At 34.6% G+C, this 23,265-nt stretch overlaps 1 protein-coding gene across 4 annotated transcripts in view; it reads left to right on the forward strand.

The window, feature by feature from the left end:
- The window catches only part of CSMD3 (CUB and Sushi multiple domains 3), a 756,594-nt gene that overhangs the window by 679,252 nt on the left and 54,077 nt on the right, over positions 1–23,265 (forward strand). For all 4 annotated transcript variants that reach the window (XM_030011520.2, XM_030011521.2, XM_030011522.2 and 1 more), the window contains 4 exons: positions 9,219–9,392; positions 12,046–12,219; positions 15,074–15,259; positions 20,848–21,021. In XM_030011520.2, the coding sequence (XP_029867380.1) occupies positions 9,219–9,392; positions 12,046–12,219; positions 15,074–15,259; positions 20,848–21,021 (708 nt within the window). The remainder of the gene's footprint in view (positions 1–9,218; positions 9,393–12,045; positions 12,220–15,073; positions 15,260–20,847; positions 21,022–23,265) is intronic.

Here is a 23,265-nt window from a genome sequence, read left to right on the forward strand (position 1 = left end):
TCTCTCAGTTGTGTTAGTTGCATGACTGAAAGTAATTTAGTAGATGCTTAGACATCACATCAATGAAAACCATGTGAAAACTGAGAAAAAAATACTATTTTTCAACCAATTTTCAAACTCGAGGAAAGACATCTTATGCAAACTTTTTTTGTTGATTGGTGAGCTTACTCCAGCTTTTCACATTTTTTAAGTTGTGAGTCCATCCTCTTCAACTCAGCCGGAATACACTTAACCCTCATTTCTTAATTCCTTCTTCTTTCTCAATTCCTCCTGACATCTAAACATACTGATAAAACAGATCTGTTGATACTCTCTCCCTTATTTACAAAATTCATTGCTGTAATTGCCTACATATGTCCTAGGGAGAATCAGCAATTGCTGGAATGATAGGTGTGTTCAGTTCTGCAAGTTAGTATTAAATCTGTAATCAAGATAAACAATGAAATATGATTAAATTTTTTAAAGGTCTGTAAGATCTTATATTTTGTTGTTAATCTTGACATTATTAAATAATGTTATTTTTAGTTCACCTGAAGAACTGAACACACCTTTATAAAATGTTAAGTATCCATATGAATTAAAATGCAAAAATGAAGAGTGGAGTTTACTTGATCAATAAGACATATGGACGTGTGTTTCCAATACATGACTAATACTAGAGCAGTTTTCAATAAAGACAGACATGTAGCAGAAAAAAGCTAACTGGGTTAGAGTGAGCATTAAATATCAGCATTTGTTGATACTTGCCATACAATAGTATCAGGAATACCTTTCATCTCTTCTCCTAAGAGAAATAGTAAACCTCACATACTGTGTCTTTGCAGTAACAAATAATCCAGCAGAAAGGAGCAGATCATAAGACAAATAATTGGTTCTGAATTCTCTATATCTGCATTACATATGGTTCAGAGAATTTTCCCTGGACAGTATCTGGTCTAGTGCTCTGGGCTAAATGTCATCATTACTCATATGGTTCTAAGTTGTCAAAAGGACCTGTCAATAATTTTGACCCCTTTGTCTCCAAAAGGAGATAGAACACTTGTTTTGTGCACCACAAATTGAGCTTCTCAATGTGCTTCCTCTGAAAGGAAGCTGATTTGTTCATAGCAAAACCGCTCAGCACATTTAAGAGTTACAAGGAGGATCTGAACCAAAATGCTAATGTAGACACAACCTGTGACTTGTTATCTGAGGAATTTTTCCCCAGGTTTTACTCAACTTTCTCTTCCTTTTTTTCATACAAAATACCAATTCCAAACACTAATGAGTCATTGGTGACAGCCTGCTACTCACAAAGAAAATATGATGATATATGAGAAAACAGTTATCCAACAGTTCTGTACAGAGCAATGCTGTCAATGGGGTAAAAAGAGTAGCAGACATACCAGCTGGGGCAGGGCAACCATGTAAGCTGACACTGAAGAATATGCAGTGCATGAATCAATCAGTGCTGTGGAGAGGTGTGTGGGACAGGTAAAGATCTGCCATTTAGCACCTCCAGTTGATTCATAACTGAAAGATAATGGGATAAGGGATGAAAAGTTTTTTTGATAAAACCAGTTTATAAGATGTGTATACATTAGTGAATGAAAGCACCTATGGGGAGGTTAGGTAATCAAATTAGAAGGTATGAAAAGATATTAAATTTATGTATGTCATGGATCAATTAAATCAGGAACTGAAATATATACATATTTAAATTATATGCAATTTATGTATTTGGAAGAGCAAGGTAGAACAGTAGAGCTGTAAAGTTATCTTTCAACTCTTTTATTTGAGAGAAAGATATGCATACTCAGGAGTGAGTGTACCTTTAAATTTCTATCAGGTAAGGACAAAAGAACCTTTATATTTTCGCAATCAGCTTTCAGTCACTGAAAGGTTTCTGTGGCTATGTATTCTTTGAAGTGTAGACTTTCTGCCACTATTTTCATCCTTAAAACTTTTGGAAAAACATACAAGCAACTAACTTCTTCCTCTTCACTGTTTTTAAACATCTTTGTTCTTCAATACTACTGCATAATAACAACAACTAGACTTTCAGATGAGGTATATGATGTTTCATCTTTAAAGAATTATTCAGCCATTTCAAGGAATTCAGCAGAGAACGTCTCTCTGTGGGCCATGGATTAAAAAAGATTTGAAAGAACATTACCATTCATCCTGAACAGTTTTAGTACAGCTTGAACAGCTGGCAAGGTGAGGATCTTCTGAAAATAGTAGGATGAAGACCCAAACTCTCTTTTGTCCAGGGCTGTGCCAGTGTCATTTCAATACTGTCATTTTCTACAGAAGATGTTGTTTGTGAACAGGAGGATGTAAAAAAATACATCCTTATAAGAAATGCAAGCCCTGTAGAGAAAAAAGAAATTCCAGCAAATAATTCTTCCCTCCTCAGCTGAGGTCATCTTGACAGGTTAATTAACTTTTTTGAATAATAACCTAAATCTCTTTTTTCAATAATATATTGATATGTAGATTTCTTCCACTATTATGCTCATGTGTGACATTACTGACAGCTAAAATAAGCATAGCTATGTTTTTCCCATTTAATGTAAAGATTCTGTATTCATTTATTCCTACTGTTGCATCTCAGAGAGTAACCTCCAGAAAAGAAACCTCATATGCAGCTGAGGTTGCAAAGGTTTTGATGCTGTTATTATGCTCATTCTTTGTTGCTAGAGCTGGATTTCTTGTCAAGTTAAGAAATTTATTTGGTACTCACACGTTATTAATAACCTTCATTCCTACTTTTTGACTAATTTTTTTTTCTTAATAATATTTCATGTACTTATTCTTCTCAAGCTTTGCTAGACTGGAAATTGAGAATGTTATAATGCTTATTTCCTCCCTCAAATTTGCTACTCAGTAAAGCCTTCACATTTAATCTCTTTCTTTGTAACATTCACTCATAGCCCTTACAAAAGTGACCTCCTTTGATTATTACAAATTACAGGTTACGTTAAGACCTAGGGGGCCTCAACTGGATTCATAAAACTGCTGTATATGTCTTTTATATCTGTATCATAGAAAAGATAGAACTACACCCAGTCTTACAATACATTGACAAGGAACAAGGCTATCCTGAAAACAGTCTAGAATAGCCTAGTCTAAAATAGTCTAGAATCCTAACCTAGTGTGAAGTCAGCCATTTACTACTAGGGTGTTAGAATATTTTGGTCGAATGGAGATTTTGCTTAACATTTGCTAATTTTATTTCAGGTTTTCTTCTATCTGTAACCCAATTCTTAATGCAGTACAGTAAATGTTCTATTTGTTATGTGTTTGTATTTGGCAATGTACCATGCAAGGGTGTATTTTTTTTTTCTCTCACTCATTCATTCTGATAAATGCAGATCAGGAGTACAACATTGATCTTAACTGCTTGAACCACTTCCTCTGTCCCGTATTTCCCACAAATTTTATATGATTTTTTTTCATTTTTTGTTTTCAATGGCCTTGCAGGGTGACTACAACACTTTTATATTCGCTTATAATTGGTCTTAGAATCAGAATATTACTTTGGGGTTAAAAAAATTATATTCCATTAGATAATAATGGTACTATTAAGTCTTTTATCCATGATAAGTAAATATTCAATGACTTACTGGCTGTTTAAATAGGAGTGTAAATTGATAATAGAATCAGTATTTCTTAAATACTCTCTCATCTATTTGCAAAATAAATTTCCTGGCAAACAAGAAAAATAAAAAAACCAGGAGACAACATTGTTGCTCAGTGTTTGAACTTTGTTTCCCAGCAGTACTCCTATTTTTTTCTCAGTAGTCCTTTCCTTTGTATGTCCTTGTCTTTTTGCATCTGTTTTCAGTTTTCTGCCATAGTACTTCTGGCAGATTTTGTTCGTATTTACAGAGAGCTCTCTCAAAATGATACCCAGTTTGCAGTATTTGCATTCAGTCCCCAGTGAAAACACTCCACCCGCAGAGCTTAGCTCCTGAGCAGTTTTGTATCTGGATTGCATTTAGGAGGAATAATTTAGCTGTCTCATTGCAAAAGACAGTTAGTCACACCTTATGGTTATATTGAATGAAGGCTAGTTACTACAACAATCATTTTTATCATTTTATTCAGTTTCATTTCACCAAAGTTAACTACTAAAATGTTCCTCTTTCATAATGTTACAATTGGGGTAAGCATGACATATTTCTCAAATGAGAACAGATTTAAAATTAAGTCCCTTTATGGCTTTGCACTATTTTTTGTAGTAGTGAAATCACATGTTACTTCTTGTTTACAACACTGTGACAAAACTGACATCAATTACATGGTAGATGATTATATATGTAATACCAGCAAGTGGAAAAATGTTTTAGACGTACAGCTGTGAGATAAAATGAAGGAATAGAGTTGATCTTTGATGCCATTGCACAATAAGTATGTCTCATTCAGAAACAATGGCAGTTTCTCAGAAAACTATAGAAAACTATATATGTGCAGTATTTGTTTTTCTCAGACTACCAAAGAATCAGCAGTAATCTGAAAGCTTTGAAAACTTTCCCAATCAAAAAAAACCTTCAAAAACCCCAAACTCACTATTTTTACATATATACCTATATATATATAGATGCAGACACATAACACACACAAAAAAGCATCAAAGGCTACTGAATGGCACTTCAAAAATTCATTTCAGAATGTTAATTAGGGGAAATAAATACTTTTATTTGTCACAAATCCCTTAAATAAGAGTATAATTGGAAGTCCTGAAAAACAATTAACAGCAGAATTGATCATAAAAACTACTGGGATATGTGGTAATGAATATGAGCATATCCTTAATGTATAATGAACATTTTGGAATTCTTTTCTTCACAGGTATCTTAAGAGAAAAATGACAAAAGGGAAGAATTCTACTAATAGTCATGAGAAAAATAAAAAACCACCCTGCTTTTAGAAGAAATAAAACAAAACCAGAATAGAATGGAAGACAAATTCAGCAATAATTACTCTTCCATATACGGGTGTGGATGGTGGTGGGTTTTTTTGTTGGTTTGGGGGTTTGTTTTTTCCTTCCTCTACTTTTTTCCTCGGTATTGGAGGAGTAGTGATAGCAACTATTATAAGTGAAAGGTCTTTATTTCCTCTGACGGAGACCAGCTCTGTGGATGTCTGAAATAGATTGGGAAAAGAAAGCAAAGAAAAAAAACTTCTGGAAAATATTAATAAGTCTTTGACTTTATTGCAACTTAGGGAGTTTATTCAGCTGCATAAATTATGGAAATTTCAGTAATGTTCTCAAAGGTTCTCTTAACAGGAACTACGTATACCATTATATACACTTTCAGTAGCAAACATACTGAACTGCTTTCCACATGGACCTACATGACAGATGGTATTTTGAAAATGAAACAAATAGGGCTGAACCCATTGGTTTGTTTTGGGGGTTTTGTTGTTGTTGTTTGGGGGGGGGGGGGGGGGGTGTCTTTTGAATTTTTTTATGTCTCTCAGTCAGATGAAGCTTCCCCTGGGAAGAAGAGTGAAAACTGGAGACAAATCCTGCAAATCCCAAATGGTTTTTATTTGTTTTTAAAACTGAGATGAAAAATGTGTCACAAGTCTGACATATCCTGTTTTTAAGTGATATTTAATTCCTTAACACTGTCACAATAAGTTCATTTAGAAGTCTGTTGATAGAACTACAGTTTTATAATAGTTTTCATACATTTAGATTTCTTTATTTTTCAGTTTAGAAACCTTACACAGGGGTAGAATTAGGCTCCAGTATTTAAAAAATATACACTTCTTTACTAGTTCACAATTAGTCATGCAATATAGTTAGTGCTCCAAAGATGTAACTGTTATACAGTGGGAGGAAATAATCAATGCAGAGGGATTTGAAATAACAGAATCATAGAACAGCCCAAGTTGGAAGGGACCTTGAAAGATCATCTGGTCCAACCTTTCATGGGAAAGGGAGCTGAGATGGGATTATCTAGTATCCTGTCCAGTCATATCTTGAAAACTTCCAGTGATAGGGACTCCATCACATCCCTGGGGAAGCTGTTCCAGTGAATGTTTGTTCTTACTGTAAAAAAAATTCTTTCTTATGTCGAGATGAATCCTCTCCCAGTGCAACTTGTAGCCATTGACCCTTGTCTTCTCCATGTGACTCCTTGTGAAGAGAGAGCCTCTTTGTAGCTGCCCTTTAAGTACTGGAATACTATGATGAGATCGCCCCTGAGCCTTCTCTTCTTCAGGAACTAACACCTTCAGCCTTTCCTCATAGGGCAGGTTCTCCAGCCCTTTGATTATCTTCATAGCCCTCCTTTGGACCCTTTCCAGTCTGTCCACATCTTTCTTCAGTGGTGGCGACAAGAATGGACACAGTACTCCAGGTGCAGCCTGACAAGCATTGAGTAGATTGGGATGATTCCATCTCTATCTCTGCTAGTAATGTTCCTGCAGAATGCAGCCCAGGATCCAATTTGCCTTTGTTGCTGCAGCATCGCACAGCTGACTCATGTTCAGCTTGCTGTCCACCAGAACTCCCAGGTCCCTTTCAGCAAAGCTGCTCCCCAGCCACACAGATCTTAGCCTGTACTGGGCTCTTTGGGTATTCCTTCCGTCCTCACACTTGTCTTTGTTAAACTTCATACAGTTCTTGCTAGCCCGCTCTTCCAGCCTGTCCGGGTTTCTCTCTAAGATGGCTCTCCCTTCCAGTGTGTTCACCTCACCACCCAGTCTGGTGCCATCAGCAAACTTGGTGAGGGTACTTTCCAACCTATTATCCAGAGGATTTATGAAGATGTTGAACAGCCTGAGGCCCTGTATCGATCCCTGGGGAATCCCACTTGTGACAGGCTGCCAGCCTGAGTAAAAACCGTTGATCACCACCCTCTGAGTGTGGCCTGTTAGCCAATTCCCTACCCGTCTCACTGACCGCCCACCCAATCTGTACCTTGCCAGTTTGTTCAGAAGGCGGCTGTGGAACACAGTGTCAAATCCTTTACTGAAGTCCAGGTAAACAACATCCACTGCTCTCCCCTTGTCAACAGAAGATGTCAAAGAAAGTCAAAAGAAAAGAAGAAAGAAGAAAAGAAACTGAAAAGTCAAAAGAAGAAGTCAAAACTTGGGTCTGAGAGGTTTATGACAATGAGAGGAAATAGGCTGAGAGGATAGGTATTTTAAGTGATTTTAAATTTTCTCAAGCTAAACAGAGACATTAATGCAAGACTTACAGGTGATTTACAACGAATTTTTCACATGTTGCAGTTGTGTGGTTTTTGTAATGTCCACGCATTGTTGCAGAAACTGCAGTGTGATCTTAGTTACCTGATGTGTTGAATTACTTCAGTTTTATTCCCTATGCACAAGAAACAGAGCTTGACCTTTCTGGTGATGGATTCTGCTTCCACTCTACTGCCATAAAGCAACACTAAAATCTTAATGAAGAACCAGGCCAAATATTGTAATTAAATGCAATTAGAAAATTGTTTCCTTGAACATGGTCTGAATCACTGCAAACTGTCTGACTGTACTTCTGATAGAAACTGATCTTTTCCAGCTCAGTTTTTACTCCTCATCCGGTTAGTCCTGTTTATCATCACAAATGTGATAGGATAGGGAAATTGGGCCCTTTACGGCACGTTCAAGAAAGTCTACTACATACTGAATAGATTATGACTTTCCTGGAGAATCAAGAAGTACTCTGACAAAAATTTTATAAACATGTATTATGCCATCTTATCCCAGAAGACATAAAACAAATTTCAGGTATGCCTGATCCTTATGTAACACTGAGGAAAACGGGGAGGGGACAAACAGGGCGGACTATACCCTTGACCAGTACCAGATTTGGACTCCTGTTCCTTATACAGAAGTCAAATTGCACTCATCAATTTAATCTGTGTGAAGGTTCACATACTACCTATATTGTAATTACTGACAGTTTAATCATGATTCATATGATGAAATTCTATACAAGGCTTAAGTTCCCAGCTGCAAGTTATAAGAAAATCTCAGATTTGCAATTTTTTTTATAAGAACTTTCTAGCCCTGAAAGAATGAGACAAAATGCTGAAAAATACATCAGAGTATTATAAACACTTAAGAGTTCAAAGGAAAAAAACCATCCAAACTATATTGCTTCTAAATGTCTTGTCTTATTAGCAACCCCATGTTTTGGGGGTTGGTTTGTGGGCAGTTTTTTTGAGGAGAAGTAGAGGAGAAAAGGAGGGCAGAAGAGTTTGGGTGGCTGGTAATATTTTTCACTAAAGTATTAGCTGAAACTGCTCATTTTTCTTTCTTGCCTTACTTGCTTTTGCAGTGAGTTCTCTGCCATGTGTCACAGTATCCAGGAGGTCAACCATTCTCAGACATTTTTCCATTACCACATTATTTGCTGAATCACAGTGCCCATTTTCCAGAGTTCATTAAGAAACATAGTAACAAATGATATGGTTCATTCTTTTTCCCAGCTTTTCTCTAGATTCAATGTCTGTTTGTGACTTTCATAGTGTAAATAAAATATTTCTTATATTTTGAGAATACAGGATAGAAGATTAGGCCAAGTCATAGAAAGGTTTTTTTGGTTGCAGGACATTTGGATGTAGTTGCACTGACTGTCTTTAACCCAAACGTGGTAATCTCTTTGGGGTTCCTCTGGTATCAATAGGAGAGAAAGAATGGAAGACAATCCAGAGAGTCAGATTCCAGCAATAAATTCTCCAAGTTAATTTGTTTCCATTGTAAGAAGGCTATATTTATAACATCCACATGGGTTGATATTTATAATGGATTAGTATTTATAATATTTATATTATTTTTATTTGTATTTGTATGGATTTTTTATATTTATTTAAATGTATAATAGTGTAATGTTAACTTTATTAAGTTTAATCTTGACCAAAATAAACCTAAGGGAAATAATATAGAATTTTACAGTTTTTAATAAAAAGTAATTACTCATATTTTTTAAAGAAATTTGATAGCATATATGATATTTAATATCTTTGCTACACTGTCTTTTTGTAATTTTTTAAAGGTGTACAGTCCTACCTATACAAGTGCAATACTGCAGTTTTCCCCAAGTTAATAAAAATAAACCTTTGAATGAAGTCAATAAAAAAAATTGAAAGATGTTCAGCATTTTTTTTTTTAATTGAGGAGGTATATTTAAAATTTCTCTGGTGTATTTACTGGTAAATTTTTCTTTGTTTTTTTGTTTTTTTTTTTTTAATTTACTTTGAAAAATCTAGCTGGTCACTGTGGTATTCCAGATCTTATAGTCAATGGCCAAGTAATCGGAGAAAATTATGGATATAGAGACACAGTTGTATACCAGTGCAGTCCTGGTTTTCGCTTGATTGGTTCTTCTGTACGAATATGTCAACAGGATCACAACTGGTCTGGTCAGCTTCCATCCTGTGTGCGTAAGTAAGCGTGGCAACACATACTGATTTATGTCACAGGAATGTCTATGTCAGACAAGATAAGGAGTGACTTTGCAACTTAGTATTCATTTTTCAAGAAAAAAGATTTAAAGCAGTATGTGGCCACCTAAAATCTGTGATTCATCTATCAGGTGAAGTTTAATGTTGTCACTTAAAATTTCCATTGTGTCTTTTGGCTACTAAATACCTGTCATTTATATATGAATATCAAACTTCTTCAAAAAATGATGGGACTTAGGCACCCAAGTACTCAAATTTGAAAATAGCTTTTTATGTCCCTTAGTGGCTTTTGGAAATATTTAATGTACATTTACTTTGACTGTGGTAGTTAAATAAGTAGATACTCTTGAATTACACTGTCAGCACTGATGATTATAATGTTTGCTTCAACAAACTTTTTTTTCTCTTCTCACAGAGATAGTTATTTTGTTTTCTGGTTTGAGTTTTGGCTTTTTTAGCATGAATTTTGTATTTTGTTGATGAGGCTTCTTTTGTCTGATAAGTGTGTCAACATATTGCATGAAATACAATTAGGTAATAACAGAAAATGCTGTATTCTATTTAGGAAAATCTGAGAGTTCTGGAAGGATTCTCAAGGAAATTACACCTATGTTTCAATAATTCAGGTTCAGTAATATCAGTGTATTGAAAATGTATTAGTCTACCTCCTAATATTCTATTTTTATAGCTACATTTTTGTAGCAGAAACTATCTGAATGATGAATCATAATAGACAACATTAATTCATTACCCTTACTGCTCACTATTTACTTTGTTTTACATAGAACTAGATATACATAACACCACTATAATTGTATTTCTTAATTTTGTTTCCACTTTATGATATAGTAATAGGTCATTACTTCTTTATATTACATTTCAGACCAGCACACTTCTTTATAGGTAACTGTTAAGGCAATAAAATTAGACACTGTTAATCAAAAGTTTCTAAATTAAAATGTTAATATCAATGTTAGAACTGAAAAAAAAAATTGGTTTGGATGTGCTAACAGCAGAGAAAATGGACGTATTTTCTTCCTCTGATCAAATGGAAGCTGCTTGTTTGAATACAGGTGGATGCACAATACAGCACTTCAGAAAAGGACACAAGACTTGGGAAAAAGCTTAGACTTGCAAAAGGCTGCTGTAAACAGCAGCTGCCTCTAATTTTGGATAGATACTTAGGAACAGCTCCACTTCAGATTGAAGGTTCAAATGAAGTGTAGAAAAGTAACCTCACATTTCTTCATTTATTTAAATTTAGATGTTTTAATTGAAATTTTGAGATGTGTTTAAATTTAACGATTCTGACCTTTTCACTTTTGGATTCGCCATTGTTCTTGCTTATACAGTCGGCAGATGTATTGCTACTGTTGTGTATTGCTACTGTATATGCATGGGTATTATTCAAAATTTTATGCAAATTTCATACTTCTGTTTTCACAAGAATAATTTTTATTATTATATGTTCATTAAAAACCATGTCTATGGGCTGAATGCATATCTTTGCGTGACAGTTTTACAAATATTAACAGTTTAGTGTATGATTCCAATTACTCTTTTCGGGAAAAAATGCAATTCCTTATATAAAAGTTTCTGATACCTGTAACATAAAGATAACATATTTAATTAAAATAACTTACTGATATTAGTAGAACACACAGAATTCAACTTAACTTCATTCATAGAATATACTGTGACTTGTCTGTATGCTAGCTCTTCAGAACCATTTTCACTTTTTTGCTGTTGCTAAAAATTGTATTTTATTTAGATTATAGGAATGGGTTTGTTTTAGAGTTAGTATGATAAGTCTATTTTACACAGAGAAAAAGAACATGTATTTGTCAGACTTAATAAAATTAATTTAGAAAAATAGTTTAGAAGTTTCTAAAGTGATAAAAATTTGAGAGAAATAATGTATTCTGTGATTTTTTTTTTCATTTTAAATTACTGAAGAACATTTTATTTATCAACATCTGGAAAGTGTTAAAACAAAGAAGAAAATATTTATAAATTTTTTTACTTATTTGGGGAAAATAAATTTATATTTTATTTTCCTTACTATTTTTACATCTGGTCTTTGTGGGCACAGAAAATGAATTTTACCTTCTGTAGTCAGTTTAGTATAAAAACAAGAAAAGTTTCACAGTGCCCATAATGTTTCATATATCCAGTCATAAATTTATAACTTCACTGAGTACTTAGGCCTCAAAGATAAAACAGAGTCAGTCGATACTAAGACATATTTGTAAGAAATAATACCTGAGGAACTATCACACTGAAATATTTCTTTTCAATTTCAGTCTATATGTAATGAAAATCAAGTGCTTGCTTTTCTTCTGATTCTTCAGAAAAGTTTTCTTCGTTTGTCTTGATTACTGCATGGCAAATCTATTCATTTTATTTAAATATTTAAATAAGTGCTTGAGCATTTACTAAAATATGTCTTAGTTCTTATTCAGTTCAGAGAAATGTGAATCTTCCCTGGAAGATACTCAGTATCTTATAGTATCAAAACTTTAAAATACTATTATATAATGATTGTAATTGTTATATATTTTATCATAAATAATGAGAAATGATAACAGCATGTTCTGTTTGGGTTTTGTTTCTTTGTTTTGTGCTATGCTAGCTGTTAGCTGTGGTCACCCTGGTAGTCCTATTTATGGAAGAACAAGTGGAAATGGTTTCAACTTCAATGATGTTGTGACATTCTCATGTAATACTGGGTATATTATGCAAGGACCAACCAAAGCACAATGTCAGGCTAATAGGCAGTGGAGCCACCCACCTCCAATATGCAAAGGTAAGAATGCAAGCATTTATAGATTTCAAACTCAGTTGGAAAATTAAGGTTGAAAAATAAACTGAAGGTAAAGGGACATTGTCAAGACAAAATGATGCCTCTCTTACTAATAGGCATCAAATTATTAAAGAGGATGTTTCATGATTCTACAGTTCTATGATATTTCAGTTAGGTCTGTTCTACATTCAGGTTGGCAGGATAACTGTTGCAGAGAAACTTCCTTACGTGTCTGTAGTTTGTATTGATTTTTTAAAATGGTTTATGTAAGTTCATTTTGCAAAATTTTACAGAGATAATTAACAGCTTAAACCCTGAAATAATGTTCTCTGCATTTTTAGACAACATAGTTCTAATAGGTGCATAAGAAAACATACCTTTTTTTCCTTTTACATTTCCATTGATCTAACTGCTCATCTTGACTTTTAAATTTTTATTCTAATTTGTTAGCCTAATTCATTTGGGTTGGTTCTCAACAGTTCTGGATATTATATTTAGAATTCTTTCACTGATAATAAAAGAATATTAGGAAATTAGTTCTGTTTGAGTTTTCATAAGCACTTTTAGAAAGGTTTTATCACCATTGTCCTTTTTAACTCTGTTGTTATGTGCTTTTTAAATGTTTTAATTGTTCTCATTTAGAAAAGTCTACTTTTTGCTGTAATCTGCTTGCATGTATGCAGAAATTGTATTGATTGTTTTTCAGCATCTTCCCAGCAGCTTCTATGGATTTTTATCTGTACACAGCCTAAGTCATGTTATGTACTTATATTAATTTTATTTACTATGTTTTCCTACCAATAGGTGTTCTCCACTTTCCTTTGATCACTTTGCCTTAAGCGATACTGCCAAATAGTTTACAGACCTTAAATTTCCAAGGACCTTTTTGTTGATAAGAAGTTGTTATTTTTTAAATTTACAATACTAAACATGTACTGTGTATTAAGGGTACCTAATAAATCTCATTTTCAGTCCAGTTGCTATAAATCACCTCTGTGTTCTGGTATTGCAGAGTAATGTGCCAAACTGTCTGATATGTTATTGGCCTATAGGGATCAGTAAATAAGTTGATCAGGTTATTCTTTGAAATTGTACACAGTCCTGAAATCTTCTATTGGTTTTAGAACAGACTTTAAAAATAAAAAGAACCAACTTTGTATGCAACATTATTAGTGGTGTCTGTAATGTGCAGTGAAATAAATTCTAATTAATATGATTTTGTTCTATTTGCATTGAAGTAAATAAAAAAACATAACGATGTTACCTTGCATATTTGTAAACTGCTTAAAGTGCCGTATTATAGAAAAGGCTGCACTCCTTTGTGAAGGATGACTTTACAATTGTCATATAAAGTCAGCAGTGCACTTGCTGTTATACTGTCTACAACTTTTCTAAGTAGCTAGTTTCCTAGCCAACTATAATAATAGGGGAAAACTATTGAAATGGTCAAAGCTCCTTGTATTTTCTTTGAAGTGTTCACTACTCCAGATTTATTAATAGAAAATTTTCATTGCTTAAAGTACATGCTTAATAACATGAAAGTGAATGTTCAATTGTTATAAAATGCTTGTCTACAAAAATGAAGATGGATAGAAATACAGCTCAAATTTTCCTCCAGGAAAAAAAAATAACAAATTTTCAACACTGTTCATCAATGTAACTAAAAAAATTGACCTATCATTTAATGTTAAAGAAGTCAAATCCAACCAGAAAATTATTTCTATCCTTGAAAAATGTATGTACTCTAGTCTTGTGGTACCAATATTTGCGAACTGCTAGGAGGAGCACACAAGCAGACTCCAAGATTTAGGACAGTGACTAGACAGATGCAGGTGAGCCATAAAATAACTACATTGACTGATGTAGGTAGGAAAAATGATCTCAAATTGCGTCTGGCAATAGCTTTTTTGCAGAGGTTTTTAGCATATTTTGATACTTTTATGTACACACATCCATGCACATACACACAGAGATATATTATATATATATTTGCACACAGGTATGCATATAAACATGAAATTGATTATAAGGATATAGGGATAGTAATTTTTGCATGAACTGTAGTTTTCTAGAGTAACTTTGAGTAGGTGATGTTGTGTTTACTTGACCAGAAGAGTCTATTGCATGGAAACTGTTAAAAAAATCTCCAGACCCCCATGATAAGTATTATACTCTCCTCACCAGACAGCTGTAAGTTGCAAAAAAGGAAAAAAAAAAAAAAAAAAGTCAATCTTCAGTCATTTTTGAACATATGAATCCTAAAGAAGTTGAGGACTCAAAAAATCCATCAGTATTCTTAACCATCAAAGTATACCACTATTTTTAAAAGCACCCATTTGTTGGGCTATTTCCGTGTTCTAGCAGAATCATCACAATCTTACCTAACTGACCATGTGCCCTTTAGCTCAAAACATCTGCATCAAAGGTCCTCCATTATCAAAATGTTAGTATAGGAACGTAAGTATATTTGCATGGCTCTGTGGGTTAGACCAAAGGCATATCTAGCCCCATGACCTGTTTTCATCTGTGGGCAATAGTTTGTGTCAAGGCCAGAGTATAAATTGAATATATTGGTATGTTCAGTCACTCTTGGTGGCAAATGCTTTTACAGCATCACCACACTTTGTGAAGAAACATTTCCTTTTATTTGCTCTGAGTTTAGCATCTCCTGGTTTTAGCATCTCCTGGTTATAGCATCTCCTGGTTTCATATCATCTTCCTAATTCAGTATCATTATATATAAAATCAGGGTAGGAACACACTGGAAGTTTCTCATACAAAGGATAGGAGACCATTTAAAGAGCATTTTTGTAGACTGTATTTGTATGAGTCAAGTCTGTGCTCTTTTTCTTTTTAGTGGTCAATTGTTCTGATCCTGGAATTCCTGCAAATTCTATAAGAGAAAGTAAAATCGAACATGGAAATTTCACGTATGGAACAGTGGTATTTTATGACTGTAATCCTGGATATTTTTTATTTGGATCTTCAGTTTTAATTTGTCAACCAAATGGCCACTGGGACAAACCTCTACCTGAATGCATTAGTAAGTAGATAATGTGTATGCTTCTACAAAAAATGTGACCTAGAGTAGGTATTATTTTACACATTTCCATCAGTCTCATGACAGCAGTTAGAATCATCATATTTACATACATTTGTGTGTGTGCAGTAATGATGGAAGGTCTCACTAGCAGCTGAAGTAGCACAGTTATCTTGTTACTGTATGTAGCAAATAACATAGAAACCTTGAGAAATGTAATAACCAAACCAAACATCTCTGAATGCTTCAGCACAATGATCCCTGATAGCAGGGGTAGAAGGTCAAAACATATCTGTTGACTTTGCCAATACATGGCCTCCATTCGCTACAAATATAATCACACTGAAACTTAAAATCTGTAGTACCCAATTATTGACTTATGTCACTATAGTACTTTCTGGACTTCTCATGTGACAACCGCAAGATCAGACTATCTGTGAAGACAGTAAGCAAATAGTAAAGGCACTGTAGAGCACCAAAAATGTCTTCTGGATCCTGTCCTCAGCTTACCACACTACCAGATGTACCTGAACAGCATAGTCATATGCACCCTGTCCACTAAGGCACATGGATCAACACAAGGAGGTTGTTTTTGTTCCAGCTTGTCATGAACAATGTTCTAACTGTGAGGCAGATATAGCCACAGATGTTTCATAGGTTTTTAATTGGCTGGGACCACTGGTTTACCCAGTTATCTATAAGTCTATGAAAAAGGTTTTGGTTTAGGATCAAAATTTCTCTCTGAGAAAGGCTGAAAGCTTTTTTTTCTAGAGATTAAAGAGAAAACAGACTAAAGGTTCCTTATTCACAAATCATGGACTGATATTTGCAATATTGTGGATATTAGTTCTCAGTTTTACCGTAATTAGTGTTCCTTAATTGAAGTTTCTCCAGTTCTGCTATTATCTCTCTCAAATAAAAAATCTGAAACTTTATTTCTTATTACTGTTAAAACCTTTAGTTCTGGAAGTTTTCCCTTTCTTTGATGGGATAAGTAGCTTGATTGCAAGTCACAGTTAAACTTATAACAGAGTCTAATGGTTTCACATTAAATTTTAAGTTAACGTTATCATTTCAGAAAGATAAATGTTACTTAATAGTAACATATCTCCAAAGAGAAAGAAATTCTAGAGGTAAAGGCACAAAGATTTCTTCTTTCTATTTTTGTATTTTTATCTCTTAGTCTTATTTCAGAATTGTCACAAGTAATTTAGTAGTACAGATTTACTCTTCCTTTAAGCTGACCTTTGGGAGTAAGAGTGCTATATGTACTTTTGAAAGGGCATCCTCAGCTTTATTTGTGTCATTTATATAGAGTGGTCAGTGAATTCTAACCTAGGCATTATCCATGATAATCCTACAGCTTACCAAAACTTACTCTGATGCAGCTACTGAATATTTTTTGTAAGAGCCTTTCAGCCTTTGGAGTGTTTTGCAAATTGTTTCACTTTTGGACATATGCAGGGCAGTCATTTAGTAGTCTGCACATTTTTCCACTGTAAGAGCAATGGAAAAGAAGTGGAAGGCTTGCTGGATGTTTTTCTTTGACCCAGGTGGGATTATTTTTTTTTGACATAGCTGGAATTCAATCTCTAACCAGTCTCAAAGAACATACCTTTTTTTGAAATATCACTAGAAAAATGGACAAGAGACATGGTAACAAGGGAAAAGTTGTTCACCTGTAAAGTGACTCAATTCCTTTGAAATGTGTTGTAGCTAGAGTATTTCTAGCTACTAAAAATCCTGTAAGAAGCAGAATTCAGTGTTGGCCTGTACCACAATGCCCTTTCAACTCCCCCTTTGAATTAAAGTCTTTCAGGGGCATACACTACTTAGGCACATGTTCCTAGTAAAATACTTCAAATTTGAAATGTACTCAAAATGAAAGATATGTTTGGACAATACACCTCAAAGAATTCCAGTGACCATATCAGGGGTTTTTGTACTGTAAAGTATTCTCAAGATATTTCTGATAGACATGCTCTGATTTGTTATTTTTAAGCTACTGAGATGTGAGTACACACAATCCACACCTTCCAAGCTTGAAATCCAAATAATGTAGTTTTTTTTTTTTACTGGTGTCTGTGTCATCTTCTCAATAATTGTATTGCAGCACCCTATCCTGACATTTCTTCCCTCACAATATGACATATATAACCATTCCCAGCTGTCAGGTAGAATGATAAGAATTGTTGACAACTGCACAGATTAAAGAAAATTCAAGTGTATTTTTTAATTCAGTAGTCAAAATTAGGGTATAACATTTGTAAATTTAATTGAACATATGTAAATTTAATCAGGCTTTAACCTAATAACGATGTAATTTTACTGTAAGTCATCACATTTGACCAGAAGATGATGTGAATTTATACTTCTGTTTTTTCAGAATGTCATATATCTCATCCATAATCAGTACTAGCTATTTTGTTTTGGGGGATTTTTCAGGGAAAAAGTAATAGCTGTTAAGATGTCACACTGGCAAAAGAATTATTTGCATATCTTTCTCTCAGAATTTCTCTTTTTTTTTTCCTAAGGAAAGTGAAGTTTTGGTGTGACAGAAATTGATTGATAATTGTCCATAATAATGAAAAAATATGATTTGACCTGACATTTTTACATACTGTGAAGAAGATTAATAGTATTATTCTCTTTTATTTTTCTTCTTCCTTTACTATTTGTTCTTTAAATCTGAATCAAAGTTCAATGTAAAATTAAATTTACACACCTATAAAATGTACTGTGCAGCTACGTGATGGAACAGGACTAGATCAGCTGGCAGATTTTTAAGGACACTTTCCACAGAGTGCAAGAGCTCTCAATCCCCAGGTGTAAGAAACCAGGAAAGGAAGGCAAGAGACCAGCATGGATGAGGTGAAACCTACTGGTCAAACTAAAGGGCAAGAAGGAAATGCACAGACAGTGGAAGCAGGGACAGGTATCCTGGGAAGAGTAGAGGGATGCTGCCCGGTTGTGTAGCAGTGGGGTCAGGAAGGCCAAGGCACGGGTGGAGCTGAACTTGGCAAGATATGCAAAGAATAGTGAGAAGGGCTTCTATAGGTATGTCAGCCAGAAAAGGAAGGTCAGAGAAAGCGTACCACCCTGATGAGTAAGACTGGCAAACTGGTAACAATGGAGGAGCGGAAGGGTGAGGTACTCAATGACTTTTTTGCCTCAGTCTTCACTGGCAACCTCTCTTCCCACACCTCTCGAGTGGATGGACCGCAAGACGGGGACTGGCGGAGCAAAGTCCCTCCCACTGTAAAAGCAGATCAAGGTTACCGGCTGTATGTATAGGAAAGCCCAAAACTGAATGCTGTAAGGTACCAGTATGAAATTAACTTTTCCTCTATGACAACATCTGAAAAGAGCAAAAGAATCAATCAAGAAAAATACAGATAATAGAAACACTCTGAAAAATTGTGAATGTTTTTCAGAAGAAGAAATAGTTTCATTTCATTGAAGCCTGCGTGACCAACATGCCTTTTTATAAGTCTTCTAAGTTTGCCTTCTCTGCAATCATACATAATTAATAGTAGATTTTATTTATAAGTAATTGATTAAACAAATAACATGCTAACAGCAAGTGCCCAGTTTGTAAAGCTGACCATTCTGACCATTTTACTCAAAGTCCTGCAAGCCTATAAAATGCTCACAGGGGTCAGTGGCACTACGTACGAAACAAAATCAACCAACCACACACCACGTTCCTAAATCCTTTGTGAAGTTGTCAGGAATGTTCTGCACCTTGCAAGTTGGACTCCTAAGGGAACATGTGTCATTGAACACAGATCAGTACATGTATAAATGTAAAGCTCTAAGACTAATCATTAGAGAAGGATCATCACGCATGACTTTGGTCATATGTTGTATTGCACAGCCCTTGTACTGTATCTGAAGTGCTAGGGGATTGAGTCCATCCTCAACCCTGATCAAGCTTCTGATCTGGCTTTTTTTTTTTGATAAAAAAATCCTGCTGAAAATGTTATGGTATTGAAGATGATGAAGTATTGATAAAAACGACATTTGTATGATTTAGGGGGCTGTTCTAGTACTCTGGTATTTGCATCTATAATTTGTGGTTTTCATGATGCATAAATACAAATATCTTTGGCCAAGATACGCCACATGCCATGGACAGGCGTAAGGAGAAAAGAAATCAAACATGCAAGGCTAGATTCATTCTTTGAACAGACTGAACTTGGTTTATGAATTTTAACTGTGCATTTCCTGAACTCGACATATTTAGCTTCCTTCTAAATTAACTCCTCACTCTGAATTCTTAAAAGTTTTCTCTATATGAATTCCACATGTGAGGGGGGTTCTTTTGTATATTTTTGGTATGTGTTCTTAATCCTAAAAGACAGACCAAATATTTCTTTTCAATACAGAACTTCATTTCCATTACATACAATGTCCATGTAGATAATGTTCTCCATAACGATGTGTAAGACCTTTTGTCATTTTACTTTAGTCTTATGGAGTAGCTAGCTTCCTCTTGATCTAGCCAAGGTAGCTTCACTGTTACTTTATACAACTTTCCAGTAGATAGGAGGCTGCTAAAATTATTTCAGTGGTGTTATCTTGATTTTAGATCAGGTTTTTATTCCTAAAAAAAATTACTGCTTTTGACCATTTATAGCAAGAGCCACTTATCATAGTTTTCTGTATCAGAGGCAACTAAAGGACAAAAGATATCATGCTAAATTTTCCCATTTTCTTTTCTGAGTTTACGTACTTCATGACATTTGAGGCAGTTAGCAAAATCGTGTGTGTATAAGCTAACTGTTTGATACACTTACGTGCAATCTGTAAGTGGAAATCACGAAAATGTCAAGATTAAGAGTACTAAAAATTAATCACAGTATGGAAATAACTACAATTATTGATCAAAATTTACTCAATAAACAACTGATAGGGAGTTTATCCATGACCATTTCTAAGATTGGGATCCTATAGAAATTCCCTCCAATCTCTGTGCAGTTAACATCAATGCATGATGCCTAGGAATATGTTAAAAATATGTAAACAAATATTTTATTTATGCAATACAATATTTTAAGTAACCAAAACCATGAATATGAAATTAGTATATTAGCATTAAGGTTCATAGAAAATTTAGCAAAAATGATCTTGTTTATAAACCTAATAGACTTCATGACCAATGATTTGGGACCAATGGATGAGAGATGAAGGTCTGCATATTCTCCACCTCAGCAGTGACTTTGGCAGATACTGTCTTCCTGTATTTTTTCTCCGAAGAGTACATACATGAGTGCGTATTTGTGTGTGTGTGTGTGTGTGTGTGTGTGTGTGCATGTGTTCATGCCATAATGATCAACTTCATGAATGAGTGTCTTTGGACATCAATATCTATATCTAAAATACCTTTTTGACATCTCCAAACATTTGTTTCACAGCTTTTAGTCTGTAATATATTTGCATTTCTAATCACATAATATGTCCCTTCTCCCAAGCCCTAAAAAAGTCAGGCTCTTCGCAAAGTTTATGTATGGAATTTTGAAAAATGTAACTATGATCTGTTTGATCAGTGATAATAACCTTTTTTTATCTCCAATAATTATGCATTGTAGTGATTGACTGTGGCCATCCTGGCGTTCCTCCTAACGCGGTCCTGTCTGGAGATAAATATACGTTTGGGTCTACTGTTCATTATACCTGCACAGGTAAACGATCGCTGTTAGGGCAGTCATCTCGTACATGTCAGTTAAATGGACACTGGAGTGGATCTCTCCCTCATTGCTCAGGTAATATTTTTTAATTAATGAGAGTTCTTTGAAGTTGTTTTGAATTTACTTTGATTTTATCAGAAGGCCATTTTAAAATCTGGAAAAATCATGTATAAAACTGAAGTACTATTTCAGTAGAAGTAAAAAAAGTAAAATCAAAATAAGTATAAACTTTTAGCAAGAAAATAATTTGAGAGAAGTAGGCTTTCTCAATGACATTTAATACTAATAGGAGACTGCACATTCAATAGAATGTTAAAGGAACTTGTTTGTTTTGAAAATATTTTCTGTGTGACTTCTGAAGAGAGTAATAATTTCCACAGGGAAACCTTGCATTTCTTCAAGGTGATGGGTTAATTTATTTTTTTTTAATTTCCAAAATACCTACTGACTTCATTACACCTCAGATATATCTTAATTGCATAATACATCCATCATTATAATAAGGCCAAGTGGGCTCCACATAATTTCAAGATAGGATGCTTGCTTTTTGAGGGAACGCCATCTAATCCTTGTAATGGATTAGCCCTCACCAAAGTCGAGATATGTTTTCTGAACAACTTAATGCTTAGGAATGTTCTGTTTCACAACTTCAGTTTGATTCACTTTAACAGCAGCAATCAAGTGAAAAACAGAAATCCAAGTCACACACTAATTTGGACTTTGGCTAAATCCCATTTCTTATTTTAGAGCATGTAAACACAGATTGTGATAGAGGTTAATCATGTTATCAGTTTTAATTCTCAATAAATACTAGGAGGAGGTTCTTTCTTGTCATGCTCATGTTTCCATTATATAATTTAAAGAAATCAGTGGGGTTTTGGACTTTATTCAGACCTGTGTAGTTCAGACTACTTAGATAACTTCAAAGGCAGAAAATAGGAAGAAAACAAGCAACAAATTTTTTCTTGGGTTAGAGCTATGCCAAAACAAGAGGTGAAAAATAACCGATACACAAATCTGACAGTACTGCTATACCAGTTTCACACTAAAAATCCAAGGTTCTTTACAACGTTAGTAAATCATAGAATGGTTTGGGTCAGAGATGACCTTTAAAAATCATCTAGTCCAACCCCCCAGCCATGGGCAGGGACATCTTCCACTAGAAAGATAGAATCATAGAATGACAGAATGGTTTGGGTTGGAAGAGACCTCCAAGATCATCTAGTCCAACCCCCTTGCAATGAGCAGGGACATCTTCCACCAGAACAGGTTGCTCAAAGCCCCATCCAACCTGGCCTTGAACACTTCCAGGGATGGGGCATCCACAACCTCTCTGGGCAGCCTGTTCCAGTATCTCACCACGCTCATCGTTAAAAATGTCTTCCTTATGTCTAACGTAAACCTACCCTCCTTCAGTTTAAAACTGTTGCCCCTTGTCCTGTCACTACACACCTTAATAAAAACTCTCTCTCCATCTTTCTTATATATTTTATATATTGAAATGCTGCAGTAAGGTCTCCCAGGAGCCTTTGCTTCTCCAGGCTGAAGAGCCCCACCTCTCTCAGCCTTTTTGCATAGGAGAGGTGTTCCAGCCCTCTGATCATTTTTGTACCTTCCTCTGGACCTGTTCTAAGAGGTCCATGTACTTCTTGTGCTGGGGACCCCAGAACTGGATACAGTACTTCAGGTGGGCTCTCACATATTCAAATCCTTTTTTCTTAGCTCTTGCCTTCATCTCTTTAGTGTATTCAGGTATAAACAGATTATGTCAGCTGCAGTTTCAGACTATGTATTCTTTACAGCCTATGGCACAGAAATGGTTAAAAATTAAATATTAAAATAGTGTTTCTTGGTTAAAATCTTGCACTAAATTCCAAAGGGTTGGAAGAATTTTTCAGTATCTGAACCTTCCACTGCAAACTTTTAGGCAGTGGTTGCAGACAAGGACAATCTAAATGTTATTATCTTACTCTATGAGTCCTTCTTCATTCAATAATCTGCTATTACAACCTAAAATGTGACAGAAACTAGAAAATGTGAACATCTTCTCTAATCCCTTAACTTTCTACAAATAAAATCAGAGGGAAATTTGCTGCAATGGGAACAAAGATCAAGTTCTTACAACCTGTGATGTTTAGAGCTATGCACCAGAAAGCAAACCTTAATGTAAAGTAATATTACTTAATAAATAATGATATAATTATGTGAATTGGAAATTCAAACTAGGTTAATAAAAAATGGGTTTTTTTACAGCTAGTATGCATACTTATTTGTTTTGGGGAAAAAAATCTTCTTCAGGTATCATCTAGGGGTACTTGT

Source organism: Aquila chrysaetos, chromosome 4, assembly GCF_900496995.4.
Source record: "Aquila chrysaetos chrysaetos chromosome 4, bAquChr1.4, whole genome shotgun sequence".
Classification (NCBI taxonomy): Eukaryota; Metazoa; Chordata; class Aves; order Accipitriformes; family Accipitridae; genus Aquila; species Aquila chrysaetos.